This window comes from Entelurus aequoreus, linkage group LG25, assembly GCF_033978785.1.
Source record: "Entelurus aequoreus isolate RoL-2023_Sb linkage group LG25, RoL_Eaeq_v1.1, whole genome shotgun sequence".
Taxonomy (NCBI): domain Eukaryota; kingdom Metazoa; phylum Chordata; class Actinopteri; order Syngnathiformes; family Syngnathidae; genus Entelurus; species Entelurus aequoreus.
The window spans coordinates 8,613,879-8,638,174 of NC_084755.1; the positions used below are offsets into that span (position 1 = coordinate 8,613,879).

At 37.2% G+C, this 24,296-nt stretch overlaps 1 protein-coding gene across 2 annotated transcripts in view; it reads left to right on the forward strand.

The window, feature by feature from the left end:
- Positions 1–23,322, forward strand: part of nptx2a (neuronal pentraxin 2a) — a 39,734-nt gene extending 16,412 nt beyond the window's left edge. For both annotated transcript variants that reach the window (XM_062037167.1, XM_062037168.1), the window contains exons 3-5: positions 5,487–5,731; positions 17,841–18,020; positions 19,975–23,322. In XM_062037167.1, coding sequence (XP_061893151.1) covers positions 5,487–5,731; positions 17,841–18,020; positions 19,975–20,202 — 653 coding nt within the window. In that variant the 3' untranslated portion in view covers positions 20,203–23,322. The remainder of the gene's footprint in view (positions 1–5,486; positions 5,732–17,840; positions 18,021–19,974) is intronic.
- Positions 23,323–24,296: the final 974 nt, after the last annotated feature.

The window sequence follows — 24,296 nt, forward strand, 5'->3', positions numbered from 1 at the left end:
TAATATCTTCCTCACCAAAGGACATTGTAAATATGATGTTATGTCTCAATGGACATAGCTGGATTAGTGAGCAGCACCATGTTCATAATGAAATGTTCCAGTCTAATTTATATCAAGACTATCTAATTCCACTGCTTAAATGCTTTTTTTTATTGAAGACAGTGCGATGGTTTCAAATGTGGTTCATCCCTACTAAAATATGCATCATATTTTGCTGGAGCAAACTCATCTATTACACATTATTTTGGTGGATTTTATGGCTCGCGTTCTTGTGTTTGATTCTCATCATTCACTTATGAGCCTCCGAGTCTTCCCTGATGAGAGTCAGTCAGGCATTTATATTTATATTTATGTCTTACGTACTTATTATTCCATGTCTTGATTCAATCCTAACTCGTGTAATCTGGATTTTGCAAGGCTGACTAATCAATAATTGACAAACTCAGATATGCTCGACTACAACACCCGACCTATGATGAAGTTTGAAACCCCAAAGTAAACTGTAGTTTTTTGAGTACATTAATAAATCTGAATAATTTGCCGAATCGCTCAGTACAAACCAAACCACAGTTGAAAAATCTCAGCAAAAATGTTGGGAAAGAATAGTTTGCAGAAGGAAGCAGTCTGATTGTAAACAAAAACTTTAGCATTTTGGACGATTTCATACTGAAAATTATATTTTGCTATTTGAAGTGCACGAAAAAGTGGAAAGCAAAAGTCTAGCGTTTTTTAACCTCATTTTCTTCTTTTCCCCCACATAAAAAAATGAATCATTGAAAAAATGTTTTTTAATTTTATTTTATTTTATGAATTTAATTAAAAAATATTCTAATTTTGGAAACTTTAATAATTATTTGGAGTGCATGAAAAAGTGGAAAGCAAAAGTGTAGCGTTTCCTAACCTAATTTTCTTCTTTTACCCACATAAAAAACAATTAATAATTGAAAAAATATTTTTTTATTTTATTTTATTTTTTTTATTTAATAAAAAAAATATTCTCATTTTGGAAACTTTAGTAATTATTTGGAGAGCATGAACAAGTGGAAAGCAAAAGTGTAGTGTTTCCTAACCTCATTTTCTTCTTATCCCCCCACATAAAAAAAATTAATCTTTGAAAAAATGTTGTTTAATTTTATTTTATTTTATGAATTTAATTTAAAAAATATTCAAGTTTTGGAAACATTAATAATTATTTGGAGTGCCTGAAAAAGTGGAAAGCAAAATGGTATTGGTTCCTAACCTCATTTTCTTCATTTACCCACTTAAAAAATTAATAATTGAAAAAATGTTGTTTCATTCGTTTCATTTTATTATATTTTTTTTATTTAATTAAAAAGTTAAGAGTTCTATTGCATTTCATTGCATTACAACTATGTTTCCCCAAAAGAAACTTAACTATTGCTACTGCAGACAATTTGTATTGGCAATGTTATCCACAAATATGCTTACTACAGTAAAAATACAATGTTTTTGCCACAAGTTTTAAAATATTAATTTGATAATATTTATAATATTATTTCGCCATCATTTTCTAGTCTTATTGGTTGAAATCATTATAATCGTAATTAAAAATAATAATAATTGTGTGAATGCTCCAAAGCATTTGTCTTCCACACTTTTCACCCGATTCAAACTGTTCCAACTTCAAACTGTTCAGCCTATTCGGAAATCGCGGGCTTTCCCTTGACAAATTCCAAAATTTCCCAGATTTCCCAGAATTTCAGGTTTTCCTGGACATTTTTCCCATTCAAAATGAATTGGCCATTTTTCAAACTTGCACCATTTCCACATTTTTCAACCTTTTCAAGCCACTTCAGAAAACCACTGTCAGTAACTACAGTTTGTCGCTACATCTGTAAGTGCAAGTTAGCGAAAGCCATTTATCAATAACACCCAGAAACTATGATGAAGTATGAAACCCCAAATTAAACTGTAGTTTTTTGAGTACATTTTAAATCTGAATAATTTGTCGAATCGCTCAGTACAAACCAAACTACAGTTCAAATCCTGCTAAAAATCTCAGCCAAAATGTTGGGAAAGAACAGTTTGCAGAAGAAAGCAGTCTGATTTTAAACAAAAACTTTAGCATTTTGGACGAGTTCATACTGAAAATGATATTTTGCTATACTTTTTAATAGTTCTATTCCATTTCATTGCATTACAACTATGTTTCCCCAAAAGAAACTTAACTATTGCTACTGCAGACAAATTTAATTTGCAATGTTTTCCACAAATATTGTGAATTATATAGTGCTTTTCTCTAGCGCAGGGGTCACCAACGCGGTGCCCGCGGGCACCAGGTAGCCCGTAAGGACCAGATGAGTAGCCCGCCGGCCTGTTCTAAAAATAGCTGAAATAGCAGCACTAACCAGTGAGCTGCCTCTATTTTTTAAATTGTATTTATTTACTAGCAAGCTGGTCTCGCTTTGCCCGACATTTTTAATTCTAAGAGAGACAAAACTCAAATAGAATTTGAAAATCCAAGAAAATATTTTAAAGACTTGGTCTTCACTTCTTTAAATAAATTCATTAATTTTTTTACTTTGCTCCTCATAACTTTCAGAAAAACAATTTTAGAGAAAAAATACAACCTTAAAAATTATTTTAGGATTTTTAATCACATATACCTTTTTACCTTTTAAATTCCTTCGTCTTCTTTCCGGACAATTTAAATCAATGTTCAAGTAAAACATTTTTTTTTATTGTAAAGAATAATAAATACATTTTAATTTAATTCTTCATTTTAGCTTCTGTTTTTTCGACGAAGAAAATTTGTGAAATATTTCTTCAAACTTATTATGATTAAAATTCAAAAAAATTATTCTGGCAAATCTAGAAAATCTTGTAGGATCAAATTTAAATGTTATTTCAAAGTCTTTTGATTTTCTTTTAAAATTTTTGTTCTGGAAAATCTAGAAGAAATAATGATTTGTCTTTGTTAGAAATATAGCTTTGTTTGTTATATATTGTTTGTTATATATTCTAACAAAGTGTAGATTGGATTTTAACCTATTTAAAACATTTCATCAAAATTCTAAAATTAATCTTAATCAGGAAAAATTACTAATGATGTTCCATAAATTCTTTTTTTAAGTTTTCCTCTTCTTTTTTTCGGTTGAATTTTGAATTTTAAAGAGTCAAAATTGAAGATAAACTATGTTTCAAAATTTAATTTTCATTTTTTTCGTGTTTTCTCCTATTTTAAACCGTTCAATTAAGTGTAAATATCATTAATTATTAATAATAACATAGAGTTAAAGGTAAATTGAGCAAATTGGCTATTTCTGGCAATTTATTTAAGTGTGTATCAAACTGGTAGCCCTTCGCATTAATCAGTACCCAAGAAGTAGCTGTAGGTTTCAAAAAGGTTGGTGACCCCTGCTCTAGTGACTCAAAGCGCTTTTACATAGTGAAACCCAATATCTGAGTTACATTTAAACCAGTGTGGGGGTCAAATCGCAAACCAAACCACAGTTGAGATCCTGTTAAAAATTGCAGCAAAAATGTTGGGAATGAACAGTTTGCAGAAGAAAGTAGTCTGATTTTAAACAAAAACTTTAGCATTTTGGACGACTTCATACTGAAAATGAAATGTTGCTATACGTTTTAAAAGTTCTATTCCATTTCATTGCATTATAAAAGAAACTTAACTATTGCCACTGCAGACAATGTTTAATTGCAATGTTCTCCACAAATATGCTTACTACAGTAAAATTACGATATTTTCCACAATATCTAAAATATTAATTTGATAATTTTTACATACTGTACATTACCTTTTGCATTATATTAATTTATATTATGTGTTGTCTACCTTGTACTCCTTTTTTATGTCATTGCTTGAAATAAATGAATAAATGAAAATAATAAATATAATAATAATATGTGTAATATTATTTTGGCACCATTTTCTAGTTTTATTGGTTGAAATAATTATAGTCGTAATTAAAAATAATAATAATTGTGTGAATGCTCCAAAATTTCTACACCAAAATGCATCTATTTATTCAACTTCATCCCAAACTTATTATTCTTATTCTTCTGCAGATTTTGGCGCACTCTACCTTCCACATTTTTCACCCGATTCAAACCGTTCCAACTTCAAACTGTTCAGCCTAATCGGCAATCACAGGCTTTCCCTCGACAAATTCCAAAAATTCCCAGATTTCTCGGAATTCCAGGTTTTCCGGGACATTTTTCCCATTCAAAATGAATTGGCCATTTTTCAAACTTGCACCACTTCCACATTTTTCAACCTTTTCAAACCACTTCAGAAAAACCACTGTCAGTAACTACAGTTTGTCGCTACATCTGTAAGTCCGTAATATCATCAAAAATCACTGCACGTAAGCAGCAAGGCTGAAAGCCAACATTGAATGCCCGTGACCTTCGATCCCTCAGGCGGTGCTGCATCAAAAAGCGACATCAGTGTGTAAAGGCTATCACCACATGGGCTCGGGAACACTTCAGAAAACCACTGTCGGTAACTACAGTTTGTCGCTACATCTGTAATTGCAAGTTAAAACTCTACTATGCAAAGCCAAAGCCATTTATCAACAACACCCAGAAATGCCGCCGACTTCGCTGGGCCCGAGCTCATCTAAGATGGACTGATGCAAAGTGGAAAAGTGTTATGTGGTCTGACGAGTTCACATTTCGAATTGTTTTTGGAAACTGTGGACGTCGTGTCCTCCGGAACAAAGAGGAACAGAACCATCCGGATTGTTCTATGTGCAAAGTTGAAAAGCCAGCATGTGTGATGGTATGGGGGTGTATTAGTGCCCAAGGCATGGGTAACTTACACATCTGTGAAGGCACCATTAGTGCTGAAAGGTACATACAGGTTTTGGAGCAACATATGTTGCCATCCAGGCAACGTTATCATGGACGCCCCTGCTTATTTCAGCAAGACAATGCCAAGCCACGTGTTAAAACAGCGTGGCTTCATAGTAAAAGAGTGTGGGTACTAGACTGGCCTGCCTGTAGTCCAGACCTGTCTCCCATTGAAAATGTGTGGCGCATTATGAAGCCTAAAATAGCACAAGGGAGACCCCGGACTGTTGAACAACTTAAGCTGTACATCAAGCAAGAATGGGAAAGAATTCCACCGGAAAAGCTTAAAAAATGTGTCTCCTCAGTTCCCAAACGTTTACTGAGTGTTGTTAAAAGGAAAGGCCATGTAACACAGTGGTGAAAATGCCCCTGTGACAACTTTTTTGCAATGTGTGGCTGCCATTAAATTCTAAGTTAATGAATATTTGCAGAAAAAAGTTTCTCAGTTGGAACGTTGCTATACGTTAACAATAACAATTGAAAATAAGTTGAAAAGGATTTGCAAATCATTGTATTCTGTTTTTATTTACCATTTACACAACGTGCCAACTTCACTGCTTTAGGGTTTTTGTAGATAAACTCCAGTGCCAGGACTTGAATCCTTGTTTTGGCTGGAAAAAAACAAATAACCTCTGACCTCGATGTCTTCTCAGATAACAACGCCTTCAAGTCGCCTGAGGACTTCAAGGTGTCCCTCTCCCTGCGCACCAACTACTTGTACGGCCGCATCAAGAAGAGCCTCCCAGAAATGTACGCCTTCACCGTCTGCATGTGGCTCAAGTCCAGCGCCAGTCCGGGCATAGGGACCCCCTTCTCCTACGGAGTACCGGGACAGGCGAACGAGATCGTGCTGATCGAATGGGGGAACAACCCCATCGAGCTGCTGGTTAACGACAAGGTAAGCACTTTGTTTGATGGTATCGTCGCGCCCTGGTTTGGTCGACACCTCCGGCTGTGAGGATGCTAATGAACGTGGCGATGCTCATTAAGCACGCGCTCGTTGTCACGTTGCTTACCTTTGAGCACAACAACCGTGCAGGGTTTCGCTGACCTTCAGCTGTTATTATTTAATTAGCATCTTATAAACATTTCATATGACTGACCCACATTCCACTCTGGCTCCTGAATAACAGTAATTCATTAGAGAATAAGTGTGCTTATTTAAGGGCCTCATCCTTTTTTCCCCCCTTCCTGTAAATGCTAATGTTGTAACTACAATCACATCCCGTTAATAGACTTTAATCATGCAACTGAGCAACACATGAGCAGTTTTACATGCGTATATATATATATATATATATATATATATATATATATATATATATATATATATATATATATATATATATATATATATATATATATATATATATATATATATAGAGATATATATATATATATATATATATATATATATATATATATATATATATATATATATATAGAGATCTATATATATATAGATCTATATATATATATATATATATATATATATATATATATATATATATATATATATATATATATATATATATATATATATATATATATATATGTGTATATATGTCTATGTATTTAGCGCCGCCCTAGTGGCTCTCTGGAGCTTTTTTAAAAAATGTATGAAAAATGGAAAAAGATGAGGGGAAAAAAATGGTTTTTTTGTGTTAATATGGTTTGTGTAGGAGGACAAACATGACACAAACCTCCCTAATTGTTATAATTCACACTGTTTATGTTAAACATGCTTCACTGATTCGAGTATTTGGCGAGCGCCGTTTTGTCCTACTAATTTTGGCGGTCCTTGAACTCACCGTATAGTTTGTTTACATGTTTAACTTTCTCCGACTTTCTAGGACATGTTTTATGCCACTTCTTTTTCCGTCTCATTTTGTCCACCAAACTTAACGTTGTGCATGGGTGCACAAAGGTGAGTTTTGATGATGTTATTGACTTGTGTGGAGTGCTAATCAGACATATTTGGTCACTGCATGACTGCAAGCTAATCAATGCTAAGATGCTCTTTAGGCTAGCTATATGTACATATTACATCATTATGCCTCATTTGTAGCTATATTTGAGCTCATTTAGTTTCCTTTAAGTACTCTTCATGACACACTATCTGTATGTAACATGGCTTTTAATTTTTTGCGGCTCCAGACAGATTTGTTTTTGTATTTTTGGTCCAATATGGCTCTTTCAACATTTTGGGTTGCCGACCCCTGGACTAGACATATATCAGCACGTTCTCAGTTGGTTATTTATGCCTCATATAACGTACACTTATTCAGCCTGTTGTTCATTATTCTTTATTTATTTTAAATTGCCTTTCAAATGTCTGTTTTTGGTGTTGGCTTTTATCAAATACATTTCCCAAAAAAAATGTTACTTATACTCCAGTGCGACTTATATATGTTTTTTTTCCTTCTTTATTATGCATTTTCGGCCGGTGTGATTCATACTCCGGAGCGATTTATAATCCGAAAAATACGGTGTATATATATACACACGTTTGGTCAGGAAAAACCATCATCCCTACAAGCCTGTTTCGCAGTTTTCCATGCTCTTCAGGAATATATATATATATATATATATATATATATATATATATATATATATATATATATATATATATATATATATATATATATATATATATATATATATATATATATATATATATACACTACCGTTCAAAAGTTTGGGGTCACCCAAACAATTTTGTGGAATAGCCTTCATTTCTAAGAACAAGAATAGACTGTCGAGTTTCAGATGAAAGTTCTCTTTTTCTGGCCATTTTGAGCGTTTAATTGACCCCACAAATGTGATGCTCCAGAAACTCAATCTGCTCAAAGGAAGGTCAGTTTTGTAGCTTCTGTAACGAGCTAAACTGTTTTCAGATGTGTGAACATGATTGCACAAGGGTTTTCTAATCATCAATTAGCCTTCTGAGCCAATGAGCAAACACATTGTACCATTAGAACACTGGAGTGATAGTTGCTGGAAATGGGCCTCTATACACCTTTGTAGATATTGCACCAAAAACCATACATTTGCTGCTAGAATAGTCATTTACCACATTAGCAATGTATAGAGTGTATTTCTTTAAAGTTAAGACTAGTTTAAAGTTATCTTCATTGAATAGTACAGTGCTTTTCCTTCAAAAATAAGGACATTTCAATGTGATCCCAAACTTTTGAACGGTAGTGTATATATATATATATATATGTATAATATATATATATACATATATATATATATATATATATATATATATATATATATATATATATATATATATATATATATATATATATATATATATATATATATATGTATAATATATATATATATATATATATATATATATATTATATATATATATATATATATATATATATATATATATATATATATATATATATATATATATATATATATATATATATATACAAACCCCGTTTCCATATGAGTTGGGAAATTGTGTTAGATGTAAATACAAACGGAATACAATGATTTGCAAATCATTTTCAACCCATATTCAGTTGAATATGCAACAAAGACAACATATTTGATTTTTTTGCAAATAATCATTAACTTTAGAATTTGATGCCAGCAACACGTGACAAAGAAGTTGGGAAAGGTGGCAATAAATACTGATAAAGTTGAGGAATGCTCATCAAACACTTATTTGGAACATCCCACGGGTGAACAGGCTAATTGGGAACAGGTGGGTGCCATGATTGGGTATAAAAGTAGATTCCATGAAATGCTCAGTCATTCACAAACAAGGATGGGGCGAGGGTCACCACTTTGTCGACAAATGCGTGAGCAAATTGTTGAACAGTTTAAGAACAACATTTCTCAACCAGCTATTGCAAGGAATTTAGGGATTTCATCATCTACGCTCCGTAATATCATCAAAGGGTTCAGAGAATCTGGAGAAATCACTGCACGTAAGCAGCTAAGCCCGTGACCTTCCATCCCTCAGGCGGTACTGCATCAACAAGCGACATCAGTGTGTAAAGGATATCACCACATGGGCTCAGGAACACTTCAGAAACCCACTGTCAGTAACTACAGTTGGTCGCTACATCTGTAAGTGCAAGTTAAAACTCTCCTATGCAAGGCGAAAACCGTTTATCAACAACACCCAGAAACGCCGTCGGCTTCGCTGGGCCTGAGCTCATCAAAGATGGACTGATACAAAGTGGAAAAGTGTTCTGTGGTCTGACGAGTCCACATTTCAAATTGTTTTTGGAAACTGTGGACGTCGTGTCCTCCGGACCAAAGAGGAAAAGAAACATCCAGATTGTTACAGGCGCAAAGTTGAAAAGCCAGCATGTGTGATGGTATGGGGGTGTATTAGTGCCCAAGACATGGGTAACTTACACATCTGTGAAGGCACCATTAATGCTGAAAGGTACATACAGGTTTTGGAGCAACATATGTTGCCATCCAAGCAACGTTACCATGGACGCCCCTGCTTATTTCAGCAAGACAATGCCAAGCCACGTGTTACATCAACGTGGCTTCATAGTAAAAGAGTGCGGGTACTAGACTGGCCTGCATGTAGTCCAGACCTGTCTCCCATTGAAAATGTGTGGCGCATTATGAAGCCTAAAATAGCACAACGGAGACCCCCCGGACTGTTGAACAACTTAAGCTGTTGTTAAAAGGAAAGGCCATGTAACACAGTGGTGAACATGCCCTTTCCCAACTACTTTGGCACGTGTTGCAGCCATGAAATCCTAAGTTAATTATTATTTGAAAAAAAAAATCAAATATCTTGTCTTTGTAGTGCATTCAACTGAATATGGGTTGAAAAGGATTTGCAAATCATTGTATTCCGTTTATTTTTCAATCTAACACAATTTCCCAACTCATATGGAAACGGGGTTTGTATTTGTGTTTGTCTTTCGGACTGTTCGACAGTAATGGAAGTAGTGAGAATATGACTGGCATGGTCATGTAGGTGAGAGTTCACTCGTTTATTCCATACATTCAACTGAGTAAAGAGTTGAAAGATGCCTCATCCAGAACTGTGTGGTCCTACGTGTACTGCCCAAATACCTCGCGGTTTGTTTTGAAAGTGAGAATATTACCGGACTATGTGCAGGGTGTGACTGCCAGGGCTTTAATCCGTCCGTCGTGTACTACATTAACACGGTGTCCTGTTGGCCAGACCGTGCGTGCGTGCGTGCGTGTGACCGAGCGAAAGAGCTGATGCTGCACGCTTTGTAAATCTGATTTATTCGGAAAAAGCATGCTGCAAAATTTGAGGATTATCTGAAATACCTCAAAATGTGTGTCATGTTATGCTTCACAATTTTCCTTCTTAGGATATCATGCCGTCATAGAATCTTACGAACTGTGTAGGCCAGGGGTCACCAAGGTAGCCCGTAACGACTAGATGAGTAACCCGCTGGCCTGTTCTAAAAATAGCTCAAATAGCAGCACTTACCAGTGAGCTGCCTCTATTTTTTAAATTGTATTTATTTACTAGCAAGCCGGTCTCGCTTTGCCCGACATTTTTAATTCTAAGAGACAAAACTCAAATAGAATTTGAAAATTTCAAGAAAATATTTTAAAGACTTGGTCTTCACTTGTTTAAATAAATTCATTAATTTTTTTACTTTGCTTCTTATAACTTTCAGAAAGACAATTTTAGAAAAAAAATACAACCTTAAAAATGATTTTAGGATTTTTAAACACATATACCTTTTTACCTTTTAAATTCCTTCCTCTTCTTTCCTGACAATTTAAATCAATGTTCAAATAATTTTATTTTTTATTATAAAGAATAATAAATACATTTTAATTTAATTCTTCATTTTAGCTTCTGTTTTTTCGACGAAGAATATTTGTGAAATATTTCTTCAAACTTATTATGATTAAAATTCAAACTTATTATGATTAAAAAATTCAAACTTATTATGATTAAAATTCACATTCATGCTCCACATTTATGCTCTGCACCCTTTATGATCACGCTTCTTCATGCCATGTTTACAGTTCCTTGTCAAGTAAGTTTTTGTTTAATGTTTATAGTTCTGCGCCATTGTGCGCGACTTTTGTTTTCCTAGTCAAGTTTTTTACCTCCGCGGTGAGCGCCTTTTGTTTATACCCTTTTGAGCCTTTTGAGTTTAAATATTAAACATGTCCTCACCTGCACGTCGTGTCCAGTCAAGTTGCTTTGCACCTCGGAAAAACAATCCACGCCAAGGACCAAGTCGTGACAGGTCTAGCATAATATTGTGAAAGTCCAGTCCATAGTGGATCTAACATAATAGTGAGAGTCCAGTCCATAGTGGATCTAACATAATAGTGAGAGTCCAGTCCATAGTGGATCTAACATAATAGTGAGAGTCCAGTCCATAGTGGATCCAACATAATAGTGAGAGTCCAGTCCATAGTGGATCTAACATAATAGTGAGAGTCCAGTCCATAGTGGATCTAACATATTAGTGAGTCCAGTCCATAGTGGGTCTAACATAATAGTGAGAGTCCAGTCCATAGTGGATCCAACATAATAGTGAAAGTCCAGTCCATAGTGGATCTAACATAATAGTGAGAGTCCAGTCCATAGTGGATCTAACATAATAGTGAGAGTCCAGTCCATAGTGGATCTAACATAATAGTGAGAGTCCAGTCCATAGTGGATCTAACATATTAGTGAGTCCAGTCCATAGTGGGTCTAACATAATAGTGAGAGTCCAGTCCATAGTGGATCCAACATAATAGTGAAAGTCCAGTCCATAGTGGATCTAACATAATAGTGAGAGTCCAGTCCATAGTGGATCTAACATAATAGTGAGAGTCCAGTCCATAGTGGATCTAACATAATAGTGAGAGTCCAGTCCATAGTGGATCTAACATAATAGTGAGAGTCCAGTCCATAGTGGATCTAACATAATAGTGTGAGAGTCCAGTCCATAGTGGATCTAACATAATAGTGTGAGTCCAGTCCATAGTGGATCTAACATCATAGTGAGAGTCCAGTCCATAGTGGGTCTAACATAATAGTGAGAGTCCAGTCCATATTGGATCCAACATAATAGTGAGAGTCCAGTCCTTAGTGGATCTAACATAATAGTGAGAGTCCAGTCCATAGTGGATCTAACATTATAGTGTGAGAGTCCAGTCCATAGTGGGTCTAACATAATAGTGAGAGTCCAGTCCATAGTGGATCCAACATAATAGTGAAAGTCCAGTCCATAGTGGATCTAACATAATAGTGAGAGTCCAGTCCTTAGTGGATCTAACATAATAGTGAGAGTCCAGTCCATAGTGGATCTAACATAATAGTGAGAGTCCAGTCCATAGTGGATCTAACATAATAGTGAGAGTCCAGTCCATAGTGGATCTAACATAATAGTGTGAGAGTCCAGTCCATAGTGGATCTAACATAATAGTGTGAGTCCAGTCCATAGTGGATCTAACATCATAGTGAGAGTCCAGTCCATAGTGGATCTAACATTATAGTGTGAGAGTCCAGTCCATAGTGGATCTAACATAATAGTGAGAGTCCAGTCCATAGTGGGTCTAACATAATAGTGAGAGTCCAGTCCATATTGGATCCAACATAATAGTGAGAGTCCAGTCCTTAGTGGATCTAACATAATAGTGAGAGTCCAGTCCATAGTGGATCTAACATAATAGTGAGAGTCCAGTCCATAGTGGATCTAACATAATAGTGAGAGTCCAGTCCATAGTGGATCTTACATAATAGTGAGAGTCCAGTCCATAGTGGATCCAACATAATAGTGTGAGAGTCCAGTCCATAGTGGATCTAACATAATAGTGAGAGTCCAGTCCATAGTGGATCTAACATAATAGTGAGAGTCCAGTCCTTAGTGGATCTAACATAATAATGAGAGTCCAGTCCATAGTGGGTCTAACATAATAGTGAGAGTCCAGTCCATAGTGGGTCTAACATAATAGTGAGAGTCCAGTCCATAGTGGATCCAACATAATAGTGAGAGTCCAGTCCTTAGTGGATCTAACATAATAGTGAGAGTCCATTCCATAGTGGATCTAACATAATAGTGAGAGAGTCTAGTCCATAGTGGATCTAACATAATAGTGAGAGTCCAGTCCATAGTGGATCTAACATAATAGTGAGAGTCCAGTCCATAGTGGATCTAACATAATAGTGAGAGTCCAGTCCATAGTGGATCTAACATAATAGTGAGAGTCCAGTCCATAGTGGATCTAACATAATAGTGAGAGTCCAGTCCATAGTGGATCTAACATATTAGTGAGTCCAGTCCATAGTGGGTCTAACATAATAGTGAGAGTCCAGTCCATGGTGGATCCAACATAATAGTGAGAGTCCAGTCCATAGTGGATCTAACATAATAGTGAGAGTCCAGTCCATAGTGGATCTAACATAATAGTGAGAGTCCAGTCGATAGTGGATCTAACATAATAGTGAGAGTCCAGTCCATAGTGGATCTAACATAATAGTGAGAGTCCAGTCCATAGTGGGTCTAACATAATAGTGAGAGTCCAGTCCATATTGGATCCAACATAATAGTGAGAGTCCAGTCCTTAGTGGATCTAACATAATAGTGAGAGTCCAGTCCATAGTGGATCTAACATAATAGTGAGAGTCCAGTCCATAGTGGATCTAACATAATAGTGAGAGTCCAGTCCATAGTGGATCTTACATAATAGTGAGAGTCCAGTCCATAGTGGATCCAACATAATAGTGTGAGAGTCCAGTCCATAGTGGATCTAACATAATAGTGAGAGTCCAGTCCATAGTGGATCTAACATAATAGTGAGAGTCCAGTCCTTAGTGGATCTAACATAATAATGAGAGTCCAGTCCATAGTGGGTCTAACATAATAGTGAGAGTCCAGTCCATAGTGGGTCTAACATAATAGTGAGAGTCCAGTCCATAGTGGATCCAACATAATAGTGAGAGTCCAGTCCTTAGTGGATCTAACATAATAGTGAGAGTCCATTCCATAGTGGATCTAACATAATAGTGAGAGAGTCTAGTCCATAGTGGATCTAACATAATAGTGAGAGTCCAGTCCATAGTGGATCTAACATAATAGTGAGAGTCCAGTCCATAGTGGATCTAACATAATAGTGAGAGTCCAGTCCATAGTGGATCTAACATAATAGTGAGAGTCCAGTCCATAGTGGATCTAACATAATAGTGAGAGTCCAGTCCATAGTGGATCTAACATATTAGTGAGTCCAGTCCATAGTGGGTCTAACATAATAGTGAGAGTCCAGTCCATGGTGGATCCAACATAATAGTGAGAGTCCAGTCCATAGTGGATCTAACATAATAGTGAGAGTCCAGTCCATAGTGGATCTAACATAATAGTGAGAGTCCAGTCGATAGTGGATCTAACATAATAGTGAGAGTCCAGTCCATAGTGGATCTAACATAATAGTGGGAGTCCAGTCCATAGTGGATCTAACATATTAGTGAGTCCAGTCCATAGTGGGTCTAACATAATAGTGAGAGTCCAGTCCATAGTGGATCTAACATAATATTGTGAGAGTCCAGTCCATAGTGGATCTAACATAATAGTGAGAGTCCAGTCCATAGTGGATCTAACATAATATTGTGAGAGTCCAGTCCATAGTGGATCTAACATAATAGTGTGAGAGTCCAGTCCATAGTGGATCTAACATAATAGTGAGAGTCCAGTCCTTAGTGGATCCAACATAATAGTGAGAGTCCAGTCCATAGTGGGTCTAACATAATAGTGAGAGTCCAGTCCCTAGTGGGTCTAACATAATAGTGAGAGTACAGTCCTTAGTGGATCTAACATAATAGTGAGAGTCCAGTCCATAGTGGATCTAACATAATAGTGAGAGTCCAGTCCATAGTGGATCTAACATAATATTGTGAGAGTCCAGTCCATAGTGGATCTAACATATTAGTGAGTCCAGTCCATAGTGGGTCTAACATAATAGTGAGAGTCCAGTCCATAGTGGATCTAACATAATATTGTGAGAGTCCAGTCCATAGTGGATCTAACATAATAGTGAGAGTCCAGTCCATAGTGGATCTAACATAATAGTGAGAGTCCAGTCCATAGTGGATCTAACATAATATTGTGAGAGTCCAGTCCATAGTGGATCTAACATAATAGTGTGAGAGTCCAGTCCATAGTGGATCTAACATAATAGTGAGAGTCCAGTCCTTAGTGGATCCAACATAATAGTGAGAGTCCAGTCCATAGTGGGTCTAACATAATAGTGAGAGTCCAGTCCCTAGTGGGTCTAACATAATAGTGAGAGTACAGTCCTTAGTGGATCTAACATAATAGTGAGAGTCCAGTCCATAGTGGATCTAACATAATAGTGAGAGTCCAGTCCATAGTGGATCTAACATAATATTGTGAGAGTCCAGTCCATAGTGGATCTAACATATTAGTGAGTCCAGTCCATAGTGGGTCTAACATAATAGTGAGAGTCCAGTCCATAGTGGATCTAACATAATATTGTGAGAGTCCAGTCCATAGTGGATCTAACATAATAGTGAGAGTCCAGTCCATAGTGGATCTAACATAATAGTGAGAGTCCAGTCCATAGTGGATCTAACATAATATTGTGAGAGTCCAGTCCATAGTGGATCTAACATAATAGTGTGAGAGTCCAGTCCATAGTGGATCTAACATAATAGTGAGAGTCCAGTCCTTAGTGGATCCAACATAATAGTGAGAGTCCAGTCCATAGTGGGTCTAACATAATAGTGAGAGTCCAGTCCATAGTGGATCTAACATAATAGTGAGAGTCCAGTCCATAGTGGATCTAACATAATATTGTGAGAGTCCAGTCCATAGTGGATCTAACATATTAGTGAGTCCAGTCCATAGTGGGTCTAACATAATAGTGAGAGTCCAGTCCATAGTGGATCTAACATAATATTGTGAGAGTCCAGTCCATAGTGGATCTAACATAATAGTGAGAGTCCAGTCCATAGTGGATCTAACATAATAGTGAGAGTCCAGTCCATAGTGGATCTAACATAATATTGTGAGAGTCCAGTCCATAGTGGATCTAACATAATAGTGTGAGAGTCCAGTCCATAGTGGATCTAACATAATAGTGAGAGTCCAGTCCTTAGTGGATCCAACATAATAGTGAGAGTCCAGTCCATAGTGGGTCTAACATAATAGTGAGAGTCCAGTCCCTAGTGGGTCTAACATAATAGTGAGAGTACAGTCCTTAGTGGATCTAACATAATAGTGAGAGTCCAGTCCATAGTGGATCTAACATAATAGTGAGAGTCCAGTCCATAGTGGATCTAACATAATATTGTGAGAGTCCAGTCCATAGTGGATCTAACATATTAGTGAGTCCAGTCCATAGTGGGTCTAACATAATAGTGAGAGTCCAGTCCATAGTGGATCTAACATAATATTGTGAGAGTCCAGTCCATAGTGGATCTAACATAATAGTGAGAGTCCAGTCCATAGTGGATCTAACATAATAGTGAGAGTCCAGTCCATAGTGGATCTAACATAATATTGTGAGAGTCCAGTCCATAGTGGATCTAACATAATAGTGTGAGAGTCCAGTCCATAGTGGATCTAACATAATAGTGAGAGTCCAGTCCTTAGTGGATCCAACATAATAGTGAGAGTCCAGTCCATAGTGGGTCTAACATAATAGTGAGAGTCCAGTCCCTAGTGGGTCTAACATAATAGTGAGAGTACAGTCCTTAGTGGATCTAACATAATAGTGAGAGTCCAGTCCATAGTGGATCTAACATAATATTGTGAGAGTCCAGTCCATAGTGGATCTAGCATAATAGTGAGAGTCCAGTCCATAGTGGATCTAACATAATATTGTGAGAGTCCAGTCCATAGTGGATCTAACATAATAGTGTGAGAGTCCATCAGTGTGTGAATGGGTGAATGTGGAAAATAGTGTCAAAGCGCTTTGAGTTCCTTAAAAAAGGTAGAAAAGTGCTATACAAGTACAACCCATTTACCATTTACCATTCCATAGTGGATCTAACATAATAGTGAGAGTCCAGTCCATAGTGGGTCTAACATAATAGTGAGAGTCCAGTCCATAGTGGATCTAACATAATAGTAAGAGTCCAGTCCTTAGTGGATCTAACATAATAGTGAGAGTCCAGTCCATAGTGGATCTGACATAATAGTGAGAGTCCAGTCCATAGTGGATCTAACATAATAGTGAGAGTCCAGTCCATAGTGGATCTAACATAATAGTGAGAGTCCAGTCCATAGTGGATCTAACATAATAGTGAGAGTCCAGTCCATAGTGGATCTAACATAACAGTGAGAGTCCAGTCCTTAGTGGATCTAACATAATAGTGAGAGTCCAGTCCATAGTGGGGCCAGCAGGAGACCATCCCGAGTGGAGACGGGTCAGCAGCACAGAGATGTCCCCAACCGATGAACAGGTGAGCGGTCCACACCGGGTCCTGACTCTGGACAGCCAGCACTTCATCCATGGCTACCGGACCTGTCTAAAAAGGGGGTCTATTTAAAGGCTAGGGTATACAAATGAGTTTTAATAATAACAATATCTTAACACTTGGTTACTATTCAGGTCGCGAGATGAAAATCTGTATTTTTTTTCCAAAGGTCTGTTGACTTCTGGTATTGCTATTCCTTCCCGACTACAGCTTTTACCTGAAGATTTACATGTGCAGCAATACAACAAAGGTTGTGAAGTGAACCGCTTCAAAATGAGAATAATGAGATCCAGTCTGGGATTTGGGTTATCCTCAGCGGGCCATGATGTCATCCTTGTTAGGTTGTCACTGTTCTTTCATCCCTAAACCAAGCACGAGGACACAGTTTTGCTGCTGGCAGGTCGACTGCTTTGAAAGATCCTCCGTGCCTTTACCGCGTGTCACCTGGGTAATGTGAATTTGATATCGCACCGGCTCATCTGGAGAATTCTCCCCGTCTCTTTTGAAGCGACTCGTCCTTTTTAATTGCCATTCTTGTTTTTCTAGCGGACCCCCGATTAAGCTGAATTTATTTTTTTCCTCTAAGGTGGCCCAGCTTCCTCTTTCCGTGAGTGACGGGCGCTGGCACCACATCTGCATCACCTGGACGACCAGAGACGGCTTCTGGGAGGCTTACCAGGACGGGGAGCGACTCGGCACCGGGGACAATCTGGCCCCCTGGCACCCAATTAAATCAGGAGGGGTGATTATTCTGGGCCAGGAGCAGGTGAGAGAGCATTACATGTGTTTTTCCGTGTGTCGGTAAGATCCCTGAGGGTGTTTTCCCCAGGATTCGAACAGGGGGCAGTGGGTGAAGGCACTTCTCTCACGCTATTGTGGCCCTTTTAAGTACAGTATGAGCTCATTCATATGTTGCTAACGATGGATCATTACGTAAATACATTACCATGAGTAATTTAAAGAGAACCTACTGTATTTTTCGGAGTATAAGTCGCCGAAAATGCATTATAAAGAAGGAAAAAAACATATATAAGTCGCATTTTTGGGGGAAATGTATTTGATAAAAGCCAACACCAAGAACAGACATTTGAAAGGCAATTAAAAATAAATAAAGAATAGTGAACAACAGGCTGAATAAGTGTACGTTATATGAGGCATAAATAACCAACTGAGAAGGTGCCTGGTATGTTAACGTGACATATTATGGTAAGAGTCATTCAAATAACTATAACATATAGAACATGCTATACGTTTACCAAACAATCTGTCACTCCTAATCGCTAAATCCCATGAAATCTTATACGTCTAGTCTCTTACGTGAAAGAGATCAGGCCCGGCCCTAAGCAATCTGGCGCCCTAGGCAAGATTTTAGGTGGCGCCCCCCCCCCCCCCCCCCCCCACATCGGCAGTGAAGTGTATATACTCACAAGAAACCGAATAGCTTTGTCTTTGACCTTTTTTTTTACTTGAAGAAAGCAAATTAACAATCAGAATAGTTAACAAGATTTAAAAAAATATGGATAAATAAATGAATACAAAAAATAAAAAATGAATATATGAAATACAATATTTTTTACATACACAAACACAAAATAAAACGTGTCAACAAGTTGCATAAAATAAATTAAAAATACAATATAAATAAGGCACTGCACAAAACAAGATATCAAACCAGTATGACTTTAATAACTATATTACAAAAAAAGGGGATCCTACAGAGTTCTCTATTTGTGCTTTTTAATATTGCATTAACTAGAATGACTTACAAATTACTGTACACCAGGGAGTACTGTAATTACCTAACGTTACATTATTATTTTCCATAAAAATGTAGCCCCCTCCACAATATTAACCCGACGTTAAAACAGAACTAGCTATTTATTGATTAGCAATTGCCGAATCATGTAACATTAGCTTAATGCTAAAAAGCCAGGTTACTATCACATTCTGTAACAGACAAATAATGTCATGTAGGCTATACGTTACCTACCTGCTACCTCTGTCTTTTTCTCGTTTCTCCTCTTCTTTTCTCTTTTTTCTTCCCTGGGCACCTGACAGTTTTGGCCGTTTTGACATCTTGTGCTGATTTTTTGATGTGGTGACGTCCAAAAAGAGTCATGATACGGGAAGGGAGGGGGCGCACCGTGCCGGGGGAGGGGGGGGGGGGGGTAATGTTGTAACAAATAATATTTCTATTAAATAGGCTTTACTTTGCATTTTAATTAACGTGGGATTATTTTATGTATTTAGAAAAAATAGTACCAACTTTTTTTTTTTCTTTTTTTTTTTTCCCTCCAACATTTGTGGCACTGGCGTGGCGCCCCCTGATGGACGGCGCCCTTAGCATTTGCCTATACGGCCTATGCCACGGGCCGGCCCTGAATGAAATAAATAATATTATTTGATATTTTGTGTTAATAATTTCACACATAAGTCGCTCCCGAGTATAAGTCGCACCCCCGGCCAAACTATGAAAAAAACTGCGACTTATAGTCCGAAAAATACGGTACTTGTTTATTGTCTTCCGTGGACAAGAAGTCACGAAATACAACATTTTAAAAAGACCAAACAAACAAACCCAGGGCAATGAAATAAATATAAAAATATCTAGTATTCTGGCAGTTGAGTAAATCAAAGAGAATTGATTCATATACTGTAAGGAAAGTTTGTTGATTTTCTCCTTCAAAGCCAACACTCAATCTTCTGCTTCCCCTACGAAGGATATAGTCGGCGGTCGCTTCGACGCCACCCAGGCCTTCGTCGGCGAGATGAGCCAGTTCAACATGTGGGACCGGGTGCTGCGGCCCGTGGACATCGTGGGCCTGGCCAACTGCTCGGCGTACATGCCGGGCAACGTGGTGCCGTGGATAGACGCCAACGTGGAAGTGTTCGGCGGCGCCACCAAAGCTCCGCTGGAGATATGCGAGGACCGTGCGTTTGATTCCTAGAGTGGAGGGAATCACCACCGCCATCAAAAAAGCCAAGTATTCTCGTTCATTGTGTGCAAAGAGCCCCCACAGTCAGGGGTACATGCATATTGATATTGTGTGGTTACTCAAAAGATTCTCATGTGTCGGCTTAAATGTGTGTCCGGTCCGGTCTTGGCCGTGGAGAAGGCTTCACAAGTGACCATGTGGGGAAGACACGCCGTCCTTTTTGACTTTCTGTGTTCCTTGATTTGACGTCTTTCTGCAAACAAGCTCGTTCCTCATGCATTCCTTATAACTGCTGCACCGTGTGTGTGTGTGTGTGTGTGTGTGTGTGTGTGCGTGCGAGCGAGCGGGGCGCGCTTTGATGTGTCGCGGAACATCGCGGCGGAATGCTCGCGAGCTTCCTCTCTGTTTGAAGAGCAAACAAACGAGAGGACGAGCTCAGGAGTCGGCAACGTTGACTGTAGACGCACCGCAACACGGTTCGTCGTCCATATTTAATGCATGAGCGCCGGTTTTTGGGGGGAAGACACGTGCATGCCTTCTTTCGGTCCGTGCGCGGCGATTACATAAGCAAGTGTCTTGCGTGTTAAAAGACCAGGAGATTACGAGCGGGGAGGGAGGACATTTTTCATTCTTGTAAATCTACGCTTAATACCTCTCTGCCCCTTGAGCAGCTGCCATATCCCAAACAGCTTTATGTGGACGCTTCTGCTCAGGTTAATAGCCGTGGCGGACAGCTGCCCAGAAGCAGCTAAAATCGAGCAGTGGCCGATTTCCTGAGCGAGGACAGCAGAGGGATTGACCCCAAAAGCCTATCCGCAATTCCTCCTCCATGAAGTAATTATGTATACGCTATAAGGGGCTCTGTGGGTATGAGCGGCCAATGAGTTAGAATGGATTTAATCCGCGTTTCCAATGAGAGCAGCACGACATGGACATACAGCCGCGGTCAAAAGTTGACATACATTTGTAAAGAACATAAAGTCATGGCTGTCTTGAGTTTCCAAACATTTCTACAACTCTTATTTTTGTGTGATAGAGGGATTGGAGCACATACTGTCAGGTTCAAACTTCTACAAACCCTGTTTCCGTATGAGTTGGGAAATTGTGTTAAATGTAAATATAAACGGAATACAATGATTTTCAACCCATATTCAGTTGAATATGCTACAAAGACAACATATTTGATGTTCAAACTGATAAACATGGCAAATTATTTGCAAATAATCATTAACTTTAGAATTTGATGCCAGCAACACGTGACAAAGAAGTTGGGAAAGGTGGCAATAAATACTGGTGAAGTTGAGGAATGCTCATCAAAACACTTATTTGGAACATCCCACGGGTGAACAGGCTAATTGGGAACAGGTGGGTGCCATGATTGGGTATAAAAGTAGATTCCATGGATGGGGCGAGGGTCACCACTTTGTCGACAAATGCGTGAGCAAATTGTTGAACAGTTTAAGAAAATTTCTCAACCAGCCATTGCAAGGAATTTAGGGATTTCACCATCTACGCTCCGTAATATCATCAAAGGGTTCAGAGAATCTGGAGAAATCACTGCACGTAAGCAGCTAAGCCCGTGACCTTCCATCCCTCAGGCGGTACTGCATCAACAAGCGACGTCAGTGTGTAAAGGATATCACCACATGGGCTCAGGAACACTTCAGAAACCCACTGTCAGTAACTACAGTTGGTCGCTACATCTGTAAGTGCAAGTTAAAACTCTCCTATGCAAGGCGAAAACCGTTTATCAACAACACCCAGAAACGCCGTCGGCTTCGCTGGGCCTGAGCTCATCTAAGATGGACTGATACAAAGTGGAAAAGTGTTCTGTGGTCTGATGAGTGCACATTTCAAAACATTTTTGGAAACTGTGGACGTCGTGTCCTCCGGACCAAAGAGGAAAAGAACCATCCGGATTGTTATAGGCGCAAAGTTGAAAAGCCAGCATGTGTGATGGTATGGGGGTGTATTAGTGCCCAAGACATGGGTAACTTACACATCTGTGAAGGCGCCATTAATGCTGAAAGGTACATACAGGTTTTGGAGCAACATATGTTGCCATCCAAGCAACGTTACCATGGACGCCCCTGCTTATTTCAGCAAGACAGTGCCAAGCCACGTGTTACAACAGCGTTGCTTCATAGTAAAAGAGTGCGGGTACTAGACTGGCCTGCCTGTAGTCCAGACCTGTCTCCCATTGAAAATGTCTGGCGCATTATGAAGCCTAAAATAGCACAAGGGAGACCCCCGGACTGTTGAACAACTTAAGCTGTACATCAAGCAAGAATGGGAAAGAATTCCACCTGAGAAGCTTCAAAAATGTGTCTCCTCAGTTCCCAAACGCTTACTGAGTGTTGTTAAAAGGAAAGGCCATGTAACACAGTGGTGAACATGCCCTTTCCCAACTACTTTGGCACGTGTTGCAGCCATGAAATTCTAAGTTAATTATTATTTGCAAAAAAAAAATAAAGTTTATGAGTTTGAACATCAAATATCTTGTCTTTGTAGTGCATTCAATTGAATATGGCTTGAAAAGGATTTGCAAATCATTGTATAATATAATAGTATAAGAGTTGTAGAAATGATTGGAAACTCAAGACAGCCATGACATTATGTTATTTACAAGTGTATGTAAACTTTTGTCCGTGACTGTGTAATTGTTCATGATAAATGCTGTGTTTTTACTTCATGTTTGGAATTGCTGAAACCTGAGCAAAACTGAAAACTTTTTGCAGCTTTATTTTTGTCCTTACTTGAAAATTGTGATGGATTTTCATTTAAATTATGTTTGGGTTTGCTAAGCTAATTGTAAAAAAGATTCATACCAAAAATAAAAGTATTTTCTCATCACTGTGAAATGCTCCTTAGCATAAAAAAGCTTGTGTCTATATGTTGTAAAGCTTAAATAAGTCCTAATGTTAAGATAATACAATCAGAAAGAATATTTTGAAGTATTTTGATAAGTATGAGGATAAACATGTCATGTTTAAAGCAAGGGTTCCAAAACCATGGCCCTATTTTTTTATTTGTTTTTTGTTTTAAATCTGTCCTTTCGAATCCATTTTCTACCGCTTGTCACTCTCTGTGTCTCCTAGCATATTGTCTAAAAATTCATTTTCCCATCGATAACGTGACACATATATATATATATATATATATATATATATATATATATATATATATATATATATATATATATATATATATATATATGTATATGTATATATAAGAATATATACATACACATATATAAATATATATATATATATATATATATATATATATATATATATATATATATATATATATATATATATATATATATATATATGTATATGTATGTATATGTATATATACAAATATATACATACACACATATATATATATATATATATATATATATATATATATATATGTATGTATATGTATATATACAAATATATATATATACACATATATTTATATATATGTATATATATATATATACATATATATATAGATATACATACAGTAGATATATATAGATATATACATATATATATACATATATATGTATACCTACATATATGTATATGTATATATACAAATATATATATATATATATATGTATATATATATATATATATATATATATATATATGTATGTATATATATATATATACATATATATATATATATATACTATATATATATATATATATATATATATATATATATATACACATATAGTCGAGGTTTCTGTGGTTTATCCGTTATACAGTGCTTTATACCGGGGTAGAGTGGAATATACGTTAGGTCAGGAAAAAACACAGAGGTTAGTTCATCCCTACAAGCCTGTTTCGCAGGATCCCCTGAAGAGCAGAGAAACCTGCGAAACAGGCTTGTAGGGATGAAATAGCCTCTGTGTTTTTTCCTGGCCTAACGTATATATATATATATATATATATATACATATATATATATAAATGTATTTTATTCCAATGCGGCCCCCGAGTCAAAAAGGTTTAAAGAATACATTTGTTACATCATGACAATACATTTGTAAAGCTACAAAACTACAGTCGGCATGGTTAGAGAAAAAAAAGTCATATTATTAACACTAT